This window comes from Ischnura elegans, chromosome 11 (genome assembly GCF_921293095.1).
Source record: "Ischnura elegans chromosome 11, ioIscEleg1.1, whole genome shotgun sequence".
Classification (NCBI taxonomy): Eukaryota; Metazoa; Arthropoda; class Insecta; order Odonata; family Coenagrionidae; genus Ischnura; species Ischnura elegans.
Window position 1 is genome coordinate 55,858,913 of NC_060256.1, and position 17,806 is coordinate 55,876,718.

The 17,806-nt window shown below is 38.5% G+C and overlaps 1 protein-coding gene across 1 annotated transcript in view; it reads right to left on the minus strand.

Moving 5' to 3' along the window:
* LOC124168343 (adenylosuccinate synthetase) overlaps positions 1-17,806 on the minus strand; it is a 108,732-nt gene that overhangs the window by 18,592 nt on the left and 72,334 nt on the right. The window contains exon 3 of the mRNA XM_046546530.1: positions 1,469-1,599. Coding sequence (XP_046402486.1) covers positions 1,469-1,599 — 131 coding nt within the window. The remainder of the gene's footprint in view (positions 1-1,468; positions 1,600-17,806) is intronic.

Below are 17,806 nucleotides of genomic sequence, written 5' to 3' on the forward strand. Positions count from 1 at the left end.
ATGTTTAGCACAGTTTAACACGCATAGCATACACTGTAAGGGAGGGTAAAATGAAATATCAATGGTTGAATTTAAATCCAATTCCAAGATAAAAATTATGGGACCACCTAACTATTCGCAAATATGCACTCGATGATACACAATGCAAAATGCATATAATATTTCCTGACCATATTTACGCCAGAATCTTAAGAAAAGCATTAGAGCTTAGAAAAAAATTTGATAGGTTACAAATTCATGTAATATAGCATTTCCACACAGCTGTTCCTATAAATGCAGATGAAATTGATAAGTAGAAACTTAAATACCTCCTTTATCATTTCCCTGAGTAATTGATGGTGAGAAATATAAAATTAACTCAAAAACCAAATTAAACTCAAAAACTCAGCAAAGTATAGACAGAGTTGTTTTAGGCTTAATTTGGTGGAATTCTCACATGTAAATTGCTAGTAAATTAAATTTTACTGGCAATTATCCACAGATATTTTACTTAACGAGTGCTTTCAACATATTTTTTTACTATCTTCAGATTCCTGATCTCAAGGTTGTTTTTCAATACATTTCACCACACGTTTTCATACACTTAGTATTATCTTCGGTTAGGATAAGAATGAATAAACTGGCATGAAATTCTGGGAAACCTTCATTAAAAAATCACTAATTCATTCCATTTATTATTAAGTATTGCTCACTGGATTAGTCTGAAGCCATAGTGTTGCTTCATATCTACATTATTTTTGTGATGCACAGAGTCTAAAGCAATTAGAAAGCATTTTTATAATAGTAATGTGTAAAATAAATGCATTGCATAAAAAAATTCTTTTCCAATGCTGTACGTTTGAATCACATAAACTATAGGAGAAAATGCATATAAGTATGTACTGAAAACAAAACTTTAATGTGTTCCAAGCACAATGAACTATCAAAGAAATTGACAGAGAAATAGTATTCCAATTATTTTTCATCTCTAGGTACCCTAGGAAAATGGAGGCCTAGTGCGTGTATTCTACTTTGCTGATAATCAAAGGGTCACGAGTTCAAATACAGTTAAAGCATTTGGAAAGTCCTACATAAAATAATAGTGGTGTAAGGTTCACCAGAGCAAGAGAAAGGTTCCTAACCATTATATTAAAGCAAATTAAATACCTTTATTTCATACTTCAAAAATTTGTAAGTGAAGTTCAATTTTTAATTTACCTCGTTCTCCTAGTCTATAGTTTTATTTCATTTTTGCAACTAATACATATATTTCATATTATGTTAGTATCAATTTTTCCTCAGGCATGTAAATAAATGCATTTCCTAAATAACTGTTTAATTCCTCAGTTTTCCAGGAAAATTTCCAAGCTGCATAGCCAACTACCACATTCGCAAGGTCATTTTACACAATTGATGACAAAATGATGGTCGGTCAAACATGAAAATTAAGTACCTGCCCTGAACCAAGCTCTCATTTCGCTAATCCTACCTGATGGAAGTCAAAAACCAGGTGAGCTCGATCTGAAATCAGAAGTCGTTTATCCCATTCCTTTAGCCCTTTGTTCTCATTCTTCTGAAGTTCTTCAAAGAGTCCAGGCAGATGAACGACCACACCATTTCCTAGAAGAAGAAGAAAAGACCTCATGAAAATCAAGCATTGCACATGGCATTAACACGTTGCGTACCAGGGCATTTAAATTCCTAGGAACGCCGATTATGGGAAATATGTGCCTATTAGGGCGTAATGCCTTTGGTTTAAACATGGTTAAAAAGCTAATGTTTAGATTATAACTTTACCCAATCAAACGTTATGATGCATCAATTCATTATGAATAACAAACAACAGCTGAAAACGTACTAACGAATACGTATTGTACGTTTTAAAATTGTTAAGGTTGACGCGCCTAAATGACGAGAATCTTCGTCATCCGTCCGGAACGTTCTGAAAAAAAATGGCGAGAATTCTTGCCATCCGTACTCAACGTGTTAAGAGAGATTAATAGTAACATTTTAACATATTGACTGCCGTGCCAGTCGTAGTCACAGGCCACAGAGTGACTGAATCCTAGAAGAATCACGCCACGCCATGGGTGACTGAGACTGATTGTTAAGAAATGGATAGAGGAATGGGCGTATCCAGCGAGGTGCAGAAGGGGGCAGCTCCCTCCCCCTGGAAGCAAAAATCGCTTAAGTCTTTAGGAAAATCAGACTGGATTGAATCGAAAATTTTCAACAATTTTTCTTTATTATTAGTTTAAAACATGTTACTAAAATGTTTTTTAAGCAAATAATTTTAAAAACTAATAAAGCCCTATTATAATTGTCTTAAAATGTTGGTTTCATTCACCTTTTCCATGCTAAAATGTAAAATGTTACAGCTTGAATGACCATGGCTTGCCCTCACCCCCCCCCCTCCCCCCCCTAGTTTTGATCCTGGGTACTCTCTTGGATAGAGACCAAGAAGTCAGTACGACTGCAGTACTTCAAAACAGAGTCAAATTCATTTTAGATTCACCAGTAATGATATTTCTACATGCCATTAAACAAAGACACATAAACGCTAAAAATCACCGATCACATCCCAGGAAGTATGTTCTAAAACAGTATGGCAGTCAACGTGATAACCTCACTGAATATTTCTTTGACGGTTGGTTGCTTAATCCTCGAAGAAATAGTTCTTTCATGAGAGCTATAGCTAGCCTTCCAAAAATAACACACTACTACTCAATACCATTGCTGTTGCTAAATTTTAATAGAAAACAGGATAAATAAAAATCTGTTTCATTGTCTTTTATGTTTCTCAGACTAGATTTAGCAACACACAAACTATTTTCAAGCTTATACAAGTTTCAAATGACACTGTAAGAAATTTATTGCAAATGATCTGAATTTCTCGGAAGCATAACCCATCAATGCCTACTGGAACAAATTTGAGCGATTAGATTGTGTGAGTGATGTGAAAGCTCTGAGAAGAGTAGGAGAGAAGTATTTTGAAAATCATGAGAAGAAGACAAAGCATCTTAATCGGCCACGTCATGAAACACAATGGTCTAATGGAAATGATCATTGAAGGAAGGACAGGTGGCAGCAGTGTCGCAGCAAGAAGGTGGGGGTTTGAGGAATAAAACCTATCCCAGAGCTCAAGCGAATTTTTTAAATAAAAATATTTCAATGCAATTTCAATGACAAATTTTGAAACTAATATTAGGGGGATGGATGACTCACAAACAAAACATCAAACTATTCACACAGCCGCAAAACTCACCACTTTGAACCATTTATCTTAAAAAATTTCTGGGGGAGGGCCCCCGTGCACCTCCCCCTTATCCTGGCAGGTATTCCCTACCCCCCAGTATTAAAACGTGCCAAAAAAAACCCATCCCCTAGCTTTAATTCCTAGCTTCGCGTCTGGGTGGCAGGGAAGAGCTTCAGAGGTAGGCCTCACCAATCAATCACTACTCATGATTAATAACAACAAATGTGCTAAAAATTTTAAGTTTTTATGTATAAACATCTAAGGCACCGGTAAAAGTAAACTTAGCACTCAGGGGCGAAAATATTTCACGAATGTCTTCGTCACGGCCAATCGGCGAGGGCCCAAGCCGATCAAGACTACTTTGATACAAATAACTGATGATTAATATTCTGAAACCATGAGAGAAATGCACGGTATACTGTTAAGGCCGTTTTACACGGGGCACGGAATTGCGCAGGTTATAGCTGCATAAATTTCTAAAATGGCGCGGAATTGCGCGAATGCATGAACGAAATTAGGGGCTATTTTGACGTCTCGCATCCACGCATTCTCGCATGTGTTCTAGCAATTCACTGCTTTACACGACGCAATTTTGATTGCGCCTTCGCACGTACGTCAGATTGCGCAATTCCGTGTACCGTGTAAAACGGCCTTTATATTGTGGAAGAATTCGCGGTTAATTAAACAAAAATTAATAACCGCTCACTTTTCAACGGATATCCCGGATTCCAGGGGGAAACGTGCAAACATTCGTACGTAACGAGTATTTTTGGGCGCGCGATATTTCAAATTCGCAAGCTCATGACAGGAAAAAGTGATTCATTAAATTCCACGGTTACACCATATCAACCAGATGGGATTTAACGTTATCATATAACACACACACAAACACACTTAAGAACAGCCTGAAAAAAATAGAGCATCAAACACGTCAATTTCAGTCTCAGATAAGGAGGAATCCGAGAGTATGTCACTGATTGGTGTGGCGTAAGATTTGAGCGCTGAGATAGTTAAATTGATCAGATCAACAAATGGGAAGGACACAATTTAATTTTTTTGAGTACGTCACTTACGCTCAAAATCTTAATGATACTTTTGAGTGTGAATCCAGTAACGCATACGTATTACACTAGCAGGCCACATAGCGTTGCTCGAGGATAGTACTCAGAGAAGTGGGAAACTTGAAATTCATGGTCACATGGCAGCACTTTTAGGTAAAGGAACAAATCAGGCAAACAATTGAAAAATGATTTCCGTATACCGCGCACGGGATAAGCTTACATCTCGATCCACAAAATTGATACTTATGTGTGCCCGTATGTGGGTAGACCAAAAACGTCGTAGGAATAGAAGGATGAACAACTTTGCTATTTCCACATAGTAGTTTATTAACTCCGACCATGGTTTCGTTACAGAGTAACATTATCAAGGTGACCGGTGTAACATTATCGGTGTTAATAAACTACTATGTGGGAATAGCAAAGTTGTTCATCCTTCTATTCCTGCGATTATGGATTTCCACCAAGTTACGCCCGCTACGATTAATTAAATTACAAAAACGTCGTGTTAACGCATGCCTCCGCAAAAAGATTTGCACCAAGAAGATTAATGGTTAGGTTTAGAATCCTTCATTTTCATGAGCCACTTTGGTTGAGGCGGATTAGAATGGATAGCTCTAAAGATATTTCCACTTAGACGATCTATTGTTTTTAATATTTTTAATGAAAACCTGGGTACCGATGAAAAAGAACATGTTATAACTTTTTAATGTCAGCCAGACCGCAAAAAAAACGTGGACGACGTCGCAGACGATTCTGCAGGTCCAGCTGAAAGTTATTGTAAAGCGGCAGTCTCGAGCCGACATCCAATCGATCAATATCGATCAAAGCAGATATCGAATCCATATCAAATCGCATCACGAACCCATCCGGCGCGCGCCCGAATTGACACCAATCCGGGCGGCGTGTGGTCGATTCATTCATCGGGACAGCAGTTCTCGAGGGCCCTTGAGGACACGCAACAGGTCCGGCCATTCATACTTTTCTCCCTCTCACATCTGCGAGGCCGACTTCGGGTGAGGCTGGGACGTAGCTGGGACTCTGAATAACTCATAATTAGGGACACGTGAAAATCGCACTTTCATTTTTATTTTGTCGCACTTTCAATAACAGTTTATCGCATTTTGTAGCGTCTATTTTTTATTTTCATAATGAGGTAGATGACGATAAAATGTAGTGAACACACAGTTATATGACAAAATACAGAATATTTTAAATAATTATGCTGTAGAACAATAATAAATTAAGGAATAAGACAGATAGTGGCGGAGGTGTAGCTTGCCCGCGCCCACTTGTAGTTCGCGGCCACGTAGAGTCCCAGCCAACTAGCAGCTGGCGAATCGCTCACATGCTTTAAGCGGTGAGTGTCGGCGGAGCATTTAAACTGCGCTCGGCACAAAATGTACGAATTTTGCCGTCGAAAAGGCAAATTTGCGTAAAAATATCATCAAAGTCCAGTCATCGCATTTATGTCGCATTTATTTGCGCACATCGCATTTGCGATTTTCACGCATCTCTACTCATAATTATAGTCTACCCACAAATGGAAGGCGGGTAAAACGCAGTGCTGGAGAGCCCAGCAATAGCCGCGTATCTGACATCCGTCAAACAATAGCCGAGGTCTGGTCCGACAGCGTGCGCTAGAATAAGTAACGAATCGCATGGGCGTACTCAGCGAGGGGCAGCTGCCCCCTAGAGGAAATAATCGCAGGTCTTTAAGGAAAATCAGGACAGGATTGAAATGAAATTTTCAACAAAATTGAACCCACGAAAAATGATACTAGCATGCAACTAGAATAATTTTTTTCAAGCAAATAATTTTCAAAACTAATAAATCGCTGCTAAAGTATTCTTGAAATGTTGGTTTCATTCGCCTTTTCTATGTTTAAATGTTACAACATGAACAACCATGGCTTGCCCCCCACCCTACTTTTGATCCTGGGTACGCCTTTGACGAATCGCACTACACCGTCAATAAACATCACGGAAGAGTAGGTGTAATTTGTATTTTTTTAAATTACAGTTTTGATTTCTACGTGCGATTTAACGCCTTCCCAATTTGAACAGACATATAATGATTCGTTCCGAGTCGCGAGGCTCTTTTGATGTCAAATTATGCTTTCACCTTCACCATGGCCTCCTATGGCTGACCTCCAAGACGTCTCTTCAGATGAAAAAAAACGTGGCAGTGATTTGGCGCTACGTGATCAAATTGTTCCCAACCAAATGATGCAATGGGATCTTGAGTTCAATTGGCTGCATGTGGACAGACATTTTCATGCACACGAATATTAAAAAAGAGGATTATCAAGTCGGCCTCTGATAATGTTGTCACCCACCGCGCATTTAAATCGGTTTATAGAAGTCGCCACTCGCGTCACTAACGAACAAATTGATCCGAGTTTCACGGGGAAATAAGGTATAACCCGAGCCCCCTTAGACCCTCCAAACCCCCCCCCCCCGTTTGAGGGGGGACGGACCCCCAATAATTAAAGACAATTAAATAACTTGAATCGACTATAGCAATTTATTCTTTTGATGATTATTTAGGATTTAGTTAAATATAATTTCAGTCTTGTCAGAGCTACAAATTCTCTGCTCTGTTACCGTCCATCAGTATAATTATTACCGTACATTAAATTAGCTTTTTACGAAAGTAGCGTGCTTTTTATATTTTTTCTTTTTTTAAGCAAAAAAAAACTTGTCAGGATCGTCGAGTTTTCGGGATTCAAATGTTGACTATATGACTCTTCTAAAATGCTTTTTAAAAATTTAAAATTCACTATTTTTCATCTAAAATTTATAAAATTTCCCGGGGCGAGGCCCCCAATATTTTTTTTATAAGTCGGTGCTCCTGGATATAACTATGGGTATTCACCGAAATTTATGCACATGATGATGCGAAATGTCTAATTTATAACTTTTTAATGCTATCCTCGCAATTACAAACATTATACTGCAAACCATTGGAAAAAAGTGGATCGCATGCACTCATCGCCGAACCGCGGAAATTTTTGAAAACCGATTAAAATGCAACCTAAATGACATCAACAATCACCTTCTATGGGACGTAATTGGGCCTCCTCTAAGCAGTCCCCTTGATCATGCACGTTTCGACATCCCTTCGACGTGGTGATGATGAAGGTCAGGATTTTTCAAAGCCAAATTGCCACAGGTAATGAAACAAAACATGGGTAGCATGCTTTACGCCTGCATACAAACAGCAATCTTAATAGCGGCGTTCGTCATTGCCCAAGAGAGTTTAAAAACGACATTTTTGCAGTGACTGTCAACTCAGGCGACAATTCTCTCTGACGACGGCGTACAAAAGCTTATTTTTCCATTTGATAAGTGCCTTAAATTTAACGGAAATTACGTGGAAAAGTAATTTTAAGTGTGGAATTTTATGTAAAAATAAAATTTTGATAAAATTTTTACTGTTTTTTATACTTCAAAACGGTATTACTTTGAAAAGCGTACCTAGTATATTATTTTATTTTCAAAACACATATTGCAATCAGAGTATAAAGCATGAATGTAAGAAGGAGAAAGGATAAAGCGTCCCTGTGATAAATAAATTCCCGGCAAGAAAATTAAAGGCCGTCTGCCGAAGGTCCAGGAAGAAAACGCGAACTAGAAATATACTCCATTTGCGGTCCAGTAAAGAAATTAATTCTAAAAATGAATTTTTTTTGCTTCCTACCCTGATGCCTCGTTAATAAGGTGACGAAAAGAGGCTAGCCTCCAATAACTAAACCATCAATATAAGCTGCCAGAACCGTCGGCTAAAATTAAATTCGCAAGCATTAAGCACGGGAGAACAAGAAAAAAACAGACCCACTAACGCCATGGCTTTATTTAGGAGAGCATCTAATTTAGCATCGTTTATAAATATTCTACCAAGTTCAACTACGTAAATGATGACAAATAAAACATTATGGACCCATGCGTCCCAACTTAGGATGAAGGTAATGTATTAACACATTCTGCCAAAACATTTGCCACGAGGAATGAAGTACGAGATGAAATCCAGGAAAAAATGTAGAGATAACTAATTTTTTACTAACATACCAATCTTCGAAATCACAAGTTTTTAGTTCCGTTTCATAAATTCAAAACTTTAAAATTCCATCACCCGTAGTTTTAATCAATTTCTTTTTCCATCAGTACATCCTCTCGGTCGCGTGATTCGTAGTGCGTAGATGTGACATGACTACTGCCTCGCTCAGATTACTATTGTTCCAGCAATCGTTGGAACTATCGTGCATTCACACAAAGATGGTTAAAACATGTGCTCCCCTCTAGTGCTGACATCTAAAGTGAACGAGAAATTGAAGGTTAGCAAAGCTGTTGAAGTATGCAGGGTCAAGGTATTCCTGTGTTCAACATGTATTTAAAGAATAATTTTTCTTCCGCACATATACTTCCTTGATTGGACAAATCCGCGAAAAAAATTAGAGCGAAGGAAGCTTCAAGAACTTTTATCTTTCTCTAGTCTCTTCCGGTCTCCCAGTGCCTAAGCATCGTAAAGTGGCAACGTTCGGAACTACGGTAACTATTATCAAGACATGCATTCACACTGCTAGTTCGGCCAACTATCGTTAGGACGAATGCTCGGACAATCGTAATCTGAACGAGGCATGCGTATATAAACAAGAGCGTTCGATGTGACGGAGCAGAATCTGAGCTCAAGCCACGTGACTTCGGATCAATACTGATCCTTGAATGCATACACTGATACTAATGGGATCAAAGAAATAAATTAAAGCCATGAATAACGTAAAATTCAAAGATTAATACATTAAAAGGTTGAAAAATACTAACGCGTACCGGCCGTCATCAATCATTCTCCTGAAGAAGTAATATCAAACTGCCGTAAGTTCCTCTGCTAATTGAAATATAATATTTTTCCCCAGTCACTTCTACCAGCACAGCTTTCTACTCAATTCTCCTATCAGCTAATCTTTTCACATCTACGTATTTCACTAGGTACTTGGTATAGTCACCCATGCGTTGATAGTGGCAATATCCAATACATTGCAAAATACAAGAGGTCGCATTAGCTGACATTTATATTAACTATAATAACATTATTTGAGGCTTGCAGAGACTTAAAGAGATCAAAAGAGCGTGCAATTCACGCATGCCCCTAAAATAGATTATTGCGTCTCAAACAAATATTACGCGAAAAAAAAACTCGGGAGGAATTTCCCTGTAAACAAACAAAGACGGGAAAATTCATTGGCAGCCACTCAGAGGCCCAGAAGACGACGGTAAGTTTGTAGATGAGTTACCCTCGTATCGCGTTACTGGCTGGGAGGAGGAAAAAGTGTAAACATTCGAGGGGAAGACTAAATGCACTTACACAGGTTATTACGGAAGACCAAACAACTAATCCCGCGCACCATGACCGCATCGTAAAGAGCTGCATATTTACCCGTCCGGTGGGATCATCCCTCGAGAATTTGAAGGGAACTAGTCAGGGGAATATCATTAAAAATATTTCATGAATGTAAACACATTCGTGTAAGGTATAATAACTATTATGTATACTTTCACGTACCGCGTAATTCCTCAATCATGATATTTTTTGTAAATATAAATTTATTTTCACAAATACAATTCATCTTTTAAAGTTTTTATTGAATGAGCTTCCTACACTCAATAAAACACATGATGGCTCCCGGACAATCACAGTTTCTGAGCAAAAAACTAAACCGCTCCCACTTTTACGTGAATTCCAAGCGGGTTAATTCCACGAAATAATTTCACATGATATCAAATAGGCTTTAGAAGAGCATATGATAATGAAATAAATCTTAAACGGTAATAAAAGGAGGGACGAGATTAGACTTGACGTAAATACTATTTTTTCAATCAACATAAACACTTGATTCCTTGAAAAAAAAAAGTTCACATGAATTTATCTATCCCGATGGAACATTTGGGCGGGTCACGCTGATAATAATTAAAACGATTCAAGCGATTGATTGAATAAAAATAAAAATGCAAAGTTTACTAAGAAACATGATTAAGATATGCGGGAGATACTTCGTAATTGCCACTAACTGGATTCCGAACTCATCTTCTAACCAATTCGAATCTAAGGCTCAAGCAAATATAACTATTTAAGTCTGAAAATTGTCAAACCAAGATGGCGGAATTCTTACCACGCTTAAAACTCGAATACAGCGCCCCCAGTTTATTTACAACCTCCTCGGAAACAACCCAGGCGCAGCAATCGAGAGTTTCGACAGAATAATACTTGGTAACATGCATATTATTTTCGAAAGACCCTGTATTTTTCTCCTAGACTGCTGGCACCAGAAATTAAGGCCCCACCCACTTCCTTTGTTCCTGCTGGCAGGCACCACCTACTAGATTTCAGACTGTGCCAGAGACATTCCCTTCCAAGGAAACAGAAGGGATGGTTGCCGGTAATTAATCGAGATACAAGCTTCACTTTCGCCATTTCCACAACACCTTTCGCCAAGTATGCATTTCTGCACCATATCCTCTTGTCTTCGTTATTTGACCACTTGGGTAATCAATGTATTTTCGTACGGTCACAAACACTATCGCAATAGTTTAAAAAAATAAATGCAAGGTACATCAGAGCGTCATAAAATTGAATTTCAAAAATCAAGGACAAACAACATTCGCATCAGCAGAAAGTAAGCATGAAGCGAATTCTAATAAACAAAGCAACTTGACAGGTGACAGTATTTTTCCGGTAATTAGAACTACGTAAACGATAATATGTATCCGCTCCATTAGTTTCGCGAGAGAAGCGTCTACCCGTCCTTTCATTGATTCATTTCGAAAATACGGCAAATTTAATAATCTTCTAATGATTATGACAACTTCTGACCCAGAGTACCGACGTTCAGTGATTACAATTTGCCATGTTTAATATTTTGTAACCGTAGTCAGAGAAATTTGAATCCATGTCTCAATTAGATTTATTACAATAATCTGTGAGCTTAATTAAAAGAGAGCATTGAGCACGTACCAACAGTATGATTGCGCAATTTCATCCATTTTGAAATTAATTGTTTCAGACATTAATATGTTTTCCCCATTCTCGTCCAACCTCAGTTTAATGTCCTTAGAATATGAAATAAAATGTCGGCAAGGCTGGAAAAAAAACTGTTTCCATGGTAACCGCTAAGTGTACCCAAAAAATTGTTTCCGTTTCCATAACAACAAATGCTAAAAATTGTCTCCCATACCACCTCCTGAAGTATTGCAAAGGGTATCCAGCTAATCAAAGGATAAAAATTCATGCATTTTTCCCGGTTCCGAGGGGAAATTTTACAAAATTTCAGGCTAAACTTACGTGATTGGTGCAATGGAAAAGAATTTTAAAACAATCTAAATCAATTCAATACTTTTAAGTAATATCATATTTATGTATTTACAAGGACAAGGAATAGGTTAGTTAACACACATTGTATGCTAAATTTAAATTTATTCAATGCAAGCCAAGAACTTCGACCTCATAAGTAGATGTAGACATCACCTGAACTTCTATTATTCGTGTTTTTGAATCGTACTTGAGTCAAGAGTATTAGACATTTCAATTCTATTGTCTAGTCCGCATTCTACGCTTCGATGCGGCTGTAAATATTCTACTTTGCTAATGCACTTAAAATTACGACAAACACATTTTTGGGCATAAAATGGGCGTTGAACTGGCACAATTTGATGTGAAATAAATTTGAAATAAAAGATTTTCAAATTCCAGGTTCGAGCAAATAATCATGAATAATTCATACATAAATCGAGGGACTCACTATTCACGCACAATAGGGAGGTTTCCTATTTTTTTATTGCCTAAATCGAAAGATTATTACTCCTGGAGTACGTATTTCACGCTTTTAGCGATCACGCGCTTAGAGATGTTACCCTGAGCTCTGTGCCTCCTGCATGTATTGGTAATCTCAGACGATGTAACACTCCTGACTACTCGTATAGCATCTAGGTCCCTGTGACGTCACGTGGTGTCTTTTTCAACTGAGGTTAAAATTGACCATTTACATTCGTCTAAACTGGGATTTCTAAAACCAGATACTTTGTACATTATGAATACACAAATGGTGGGTAACGAATCGCAATCAATGCCTTTCGTTTTCTTTGATGAAGGAAACTACCCTATTCCCGTTTTTCCCGTCGCTGGATTTTCTGATTGAAGATTACTGCTGAGAAACCCTGTATAACGATCATTATTCTCCAACGCCGACATTGTTCGAGCGCTGAAAAGTTGGCACTCGACGAGGACTCAAGCGCGAAAATTTTGGCACCCGCCGCTACCCTCGAAATGCCTGCGCGATGGAAAAATTAAGAGAAGGGGAAACTGAGGCGAGTGTTGGCCAAGGAGGGATAACACGCGCCCGGTTTCCTTTCTGAAACCTGAAGCCGTTCGTCACGCCAGGGGAGGCGGAAGGGAGAGCTTCCGAACTCGCATCACTCTTCGGTGACATCCCGTCAACGTCTCCGAGCGACGGAACCTTGGGACCGTTCCGAAATTTCATGGGCAAACCCAAGGGGACTGCAAAGACGAGGCCCAATTCCATCCCATACAAGGCTCATTTCTGTTGCCACTTCGGTCGCATTTTCATCGGTTTTCTAAAATGTCCGCGACGCGGCGATGTCTGCAATGCGATCCACTTTTTTTCAATATTTTATGAATGGTCTGGGCAAATTATGCGAGGAATAGCATTGAAGAGTTATAAATTTGATAAGTTTGATAGATCACAACAATACGAAAATAAATTTAGGTTTTCACCAGTAACGTCATGGCAAAATTAGCAGTGCCGGAACGCACTTTCCTTAACTCTTTAGAAGAAGAGAAATATTGCTCTATATGTTATTTTTATAACAAGTAATTATTTACATTTTATCACTAAAATTTTGCTTTGGTTACGAATATATAAATTACAAATTTTGAGGCAACAAAATTGATAAAAGTGTTATTTGACTATTATATCTTTTGTTTACCAGTGCCGGAACACCGTTCCGGCACCATGACACCCCTGATTTTCACCTAAAATAATAGCTTCTCTCTCCGTGATATTCGGAAGGGTATGCCCATCAGCGACGCGCCTGGCGACTTTTGTAAACTCATTACAATGCGCGGGTGGATGGCAACACATCTGAAGGACAATTGGAGAATCCTCTGTAGCAATACTCGTGTTGCCATGACTACCAGTCCCGATTTTTATTTTCCTGACATTTCCAAGACTTCCCTGAACGATATAAACCCTTAATCTGAGACAAAAGCGGATCCAGGATTTTTTCCAGGGGTCGGGGCCTTCATTCACGTCATACCATCGTAAGAAAAGACATAAGGGTCTAAAAGGAAAATGGCCTTGTCATGTTTATGATTAATAACAACATACAACAATAACTGTACGAAATATACTATTTATTTTCATATAAAAGTTATAAATATGAAAATAGTTATAGGCAGTTTTCTATTATGTTTCCTGTACGCAGCCTACATTATTTTATAATTAACTAGCGATCAATGTCGTATAAATCAGTACGGATTATTAGCATATTTGTATGGAATGATGTCTGTCGCCTTAATAATTTTCTGACATTCACGTCATACCATCTCGGTTCGAAACCTTTTTTTATTTTAGTAGCGATGCAACTTCTGATACCGCAATTTACGTGCGAAAGATAAGATATTCAAGTACCTCTATATTTAACTCTATAACAGATTACACAAAATAAAACGAACGTAATGATAGCGGGACTATATTAAAATCTTGTCTATTCATTAGACAAGACTGTAACTCGACATTCAACTGGGGGGAGGCATGCCCCCTATAGCCCCCCCTAATTCTACCTATGATCTGAGATATGAGCATTAGAATTTCTTTAGTGAGTCCAAAAAACCCTACCGGGAAAACGGAGGATTAAAACTGTTCGCAAGGAAAGTATTATGCCACAGACGCTCCCGGACGATGGGATTGAATGAGACAGACACAACGGCACCATTCTAAGTAATCGCATGTTTCGAGGTGACCTAATAAAATAGATCTAGGAATTGGAACGGTTCCTTCTTGGCTAGCTCTATAAAGTGAGAAGGAGAGTTGCAGCATCGGTTCCACAAGGACCTCACACCTGCCATCCCTTCCACTCTCATCAGCAATCTCAAACTCACTTGCAACATCAAACACTGTCCTTCGAAAAAATATCTAGCCAGATTTAAAGGAGACAAGAGGGTTGTTCCGCTGCTAGTTCAATAAAATAGACGTTTTTCTATGAAATTTCTCCGACTCTGAGCAACGACGGAGAACTATTGGTAGGAATTTTTGGCGCAAATTAAATTATACATTGGATACTCACGTTCTTAAATTGATAAAATCGATCTTGCCGATTAAAACTCATGCATTCCATAATGGACAATTACAAGTATAACTAATTCGCCTAATCATATTCAATGCCAGAACCAATTTTACATTAATTAATTCACAAATTTCCTGTTTTAAACGAATTAGAGAGCTTAACTGAGTTGCAATATAACTGCATTTACAAAAAACAGTGAGTTAAAAAATTTATAAAAATCATCCAAAACTGATAAAAAAATCTCCGATCGGTCTGAAAGTAGGTTTCTCGATATATCACGCGGTCTAGATTCGAAAAATGGCATTGTTGGAAAATCGATTTTTTTGAACCCCAAATGCCCCCAAAAAGTAAAGGCATAAAGGCGGTTGGCAACACTATAATAGATACAAAATAGAAAACTAAGTATTTCGACATTTTCCTAGGGTTTCAGGCGATTTTAGAGGGGCTCGATTATATGATTTTTTGTCGTATCTCATCTCGTTCACCCCAAACATTTCTATGGATCAGTCATTGGTCGGAAGTGGGTTTTATGGTATATAAATTAGTAAATAAAAGAAAAAGTAAGACCGTTCGTCCGGGAGAAATGTGTCCTTCTAAAAAGGTCACTTCTGACGTAATCCCGTGGATCTTGATATCTTTATACCACCGAGAAATGTGCGTTGACTGCAGCAGAAAACTCAAGAGTTGAAACTTTAGAAAAGTGGTGCTAACGAATAATGATAAAGATAAAATGGGTCTATCGAGTAATGGAGTCTTAAGATGAGAGGAATAAAAGTCTAAACTAAGAGATTCATAAAAACCCTTAGGAGGATACGGGACAAATTGATCGGTAACGTAATTAGCCATGGCGGCCTGATGAAGACAATTGCGGAAGGGTAATTGCCATGTCTTTTTACATGTGTGTGTAACACGAAAAAAGTGCGAAACACGATACGGCATGGCCAAATGATGAAACGGTGAAATATCAAAATTAGGTGGGACAGGAATAAATTTCTCTGGATTTGCGAAGTTTTTTACATTCCACTGTTGATGAAGGTAATTACCAAACTTCTTTCACAAAACCCATCGTTTAGTGTACGCAACAGTTCATGTTAGCTCTGTTCAAATGATTCCTAGACAACCTCGACACCGTTGTGCGCTACTTAGCACAAGGGGGTCTCCCCGAAATAGTTCCAGCGAGGCATCAAGGGGAAAAATACGCCACCAAGGTTGAGTGAAAACAAAAGGGAAACGCTGCATCGGAGATCTCAAGGTCGTTCATCTGCAGGAAAGACAAAGGCGACCGACGAGAAGAGAGAAAAAAAATCGAAAGGCATCAGTCCCGCATCTATACCTAGTTTCTGGCCTAGTTTCTCCATTGGCAGCATAGATCACGGAAACGGCAGTTACCACCGGAATGCATCAAAAAAGGAGATGAAAAGGGGTTGAAAGGTGCTATGAACGGTAGTAAGAAACTGAACAGACCATTGCTTGAGATTAATTACCATTCGCTCAGCCATCCTGGGTTCAACACAGGATATAACCAGAGAGGACTACTATCAGCTCTCCCACGCTTGGAAGACTCTTATTCATAGATCACGATCTCAAAACTCAAAAATATTAATTCAACCAATAAGAACAAAGGGTGAAACATCTGTGCTGTGTTTGGTTAATGTGCTGTGTTGGTTTTTAATAATGTTATAATAAACACAGGGCAGCATGCACTTCCTCTCACTTTGCGTCCCTCCCGGTGGCGAAACATGCGGCCACTCATCGGCGTCAATTCAATGATTGTTACAATGTATCAGTTTTGGCCTCCCTTCCCCCACAGACCACCCACTCAAAAGAAAAATGGAATTAGAAACCTCGAAGAAGAGCCTCCAAATTCATGCCAAGAGGACTAACGCTGTTTTTTTAACCATGGCCTCTTATTCTTGCATGAAGTTTAATATCGTTTGTGTACCTCAACTATTCCATACTGAAAATCGTTTTCAAGGGTAACTGATAGTCTACGCAAGTACGGAAGATAATCGTGAAAGTCAATAAAAAACTCAATTGACAACTTACATCACTGTCAAGAAAAAAATACCTACGCCACTGTTGAGGAAAGTGTAACTACTGGCAAATCCTGTTCGTCTTTATGTTTAGAATAACAATTAAATGTTTGATATTTTTCAATTGCGCACATAAACTGGGCACTAATTGACCGTAATCATTCATTTCTCTCCGCTGCATAACTTAGCGCAACCTATTAACTATGGGATAGTTAGAATACTTAGAAAATAACATATGTAAATACTTTGCGACGATGTAAACAGTTTCTGTTTACACAACTGAGCACATTACAAACAAACACTGATTAAAAACTACACAACATATTAACCAAATACAGATGTTTCACAGCTGGACGAACGGCTAAGATGAAAACTGAGGTCAAAATGAAAGCAGAAGTAACTCTAGGGAAAAATGAATTTTTAAGCATCTTCGTCCTAAAACTCTAATCCACATTTATGCAAGACAGAATCAAGTGCGAAAATTTCGCGAGGAAAAAATAGTTAATCCTGTCAGAATGCCGCTAGATGGTGATTTTCATTGAGGATTTTCCGCATTTTCTATTCACCAGCCAATGTCTACATGAACGTTTACAGCCTGAAAGTCCTCGAGTATTTCCAAAAACATTTCATTAACATCGCCTGAATCAGAGCTTTTAACTCTACCACCACTTAACCCATAAAATCACCTTTAATTTTTCATTTCTCACCAAAGACATTTCGGTACAGAGTTCGTCAACCTCTACCTAGCTTTCACTTTTAGCAAAAGGGTATTAGGGCAAACGTCGGGTGAGACAATAACAGCTGAGACCATCGGTGGAACAGGTGATGTTTTTGGGACACCAGCAGTTGAGGAAACAAACATTTCCCTGTTGGCCACCGCCCACGGATAGGGTTTCATTTTCAGATTCCTTGTTTTATCTCCAACAATACCACTTTTACAAAAAAAAATTGGGCTAATACAGTTGGCTTCCCTGGAGGTCATCAACCCTTGGAAGGGACAACACCTTCTGCGAATTAAATGGTCTTTCCTTATATTCTGAGCGCACGTCTAACCCCTACAAGCGCACCGGGACTAATCGTTTGGCGAATTCAGCTCCGTGAGTTGGGAGTCCATCCAGCAC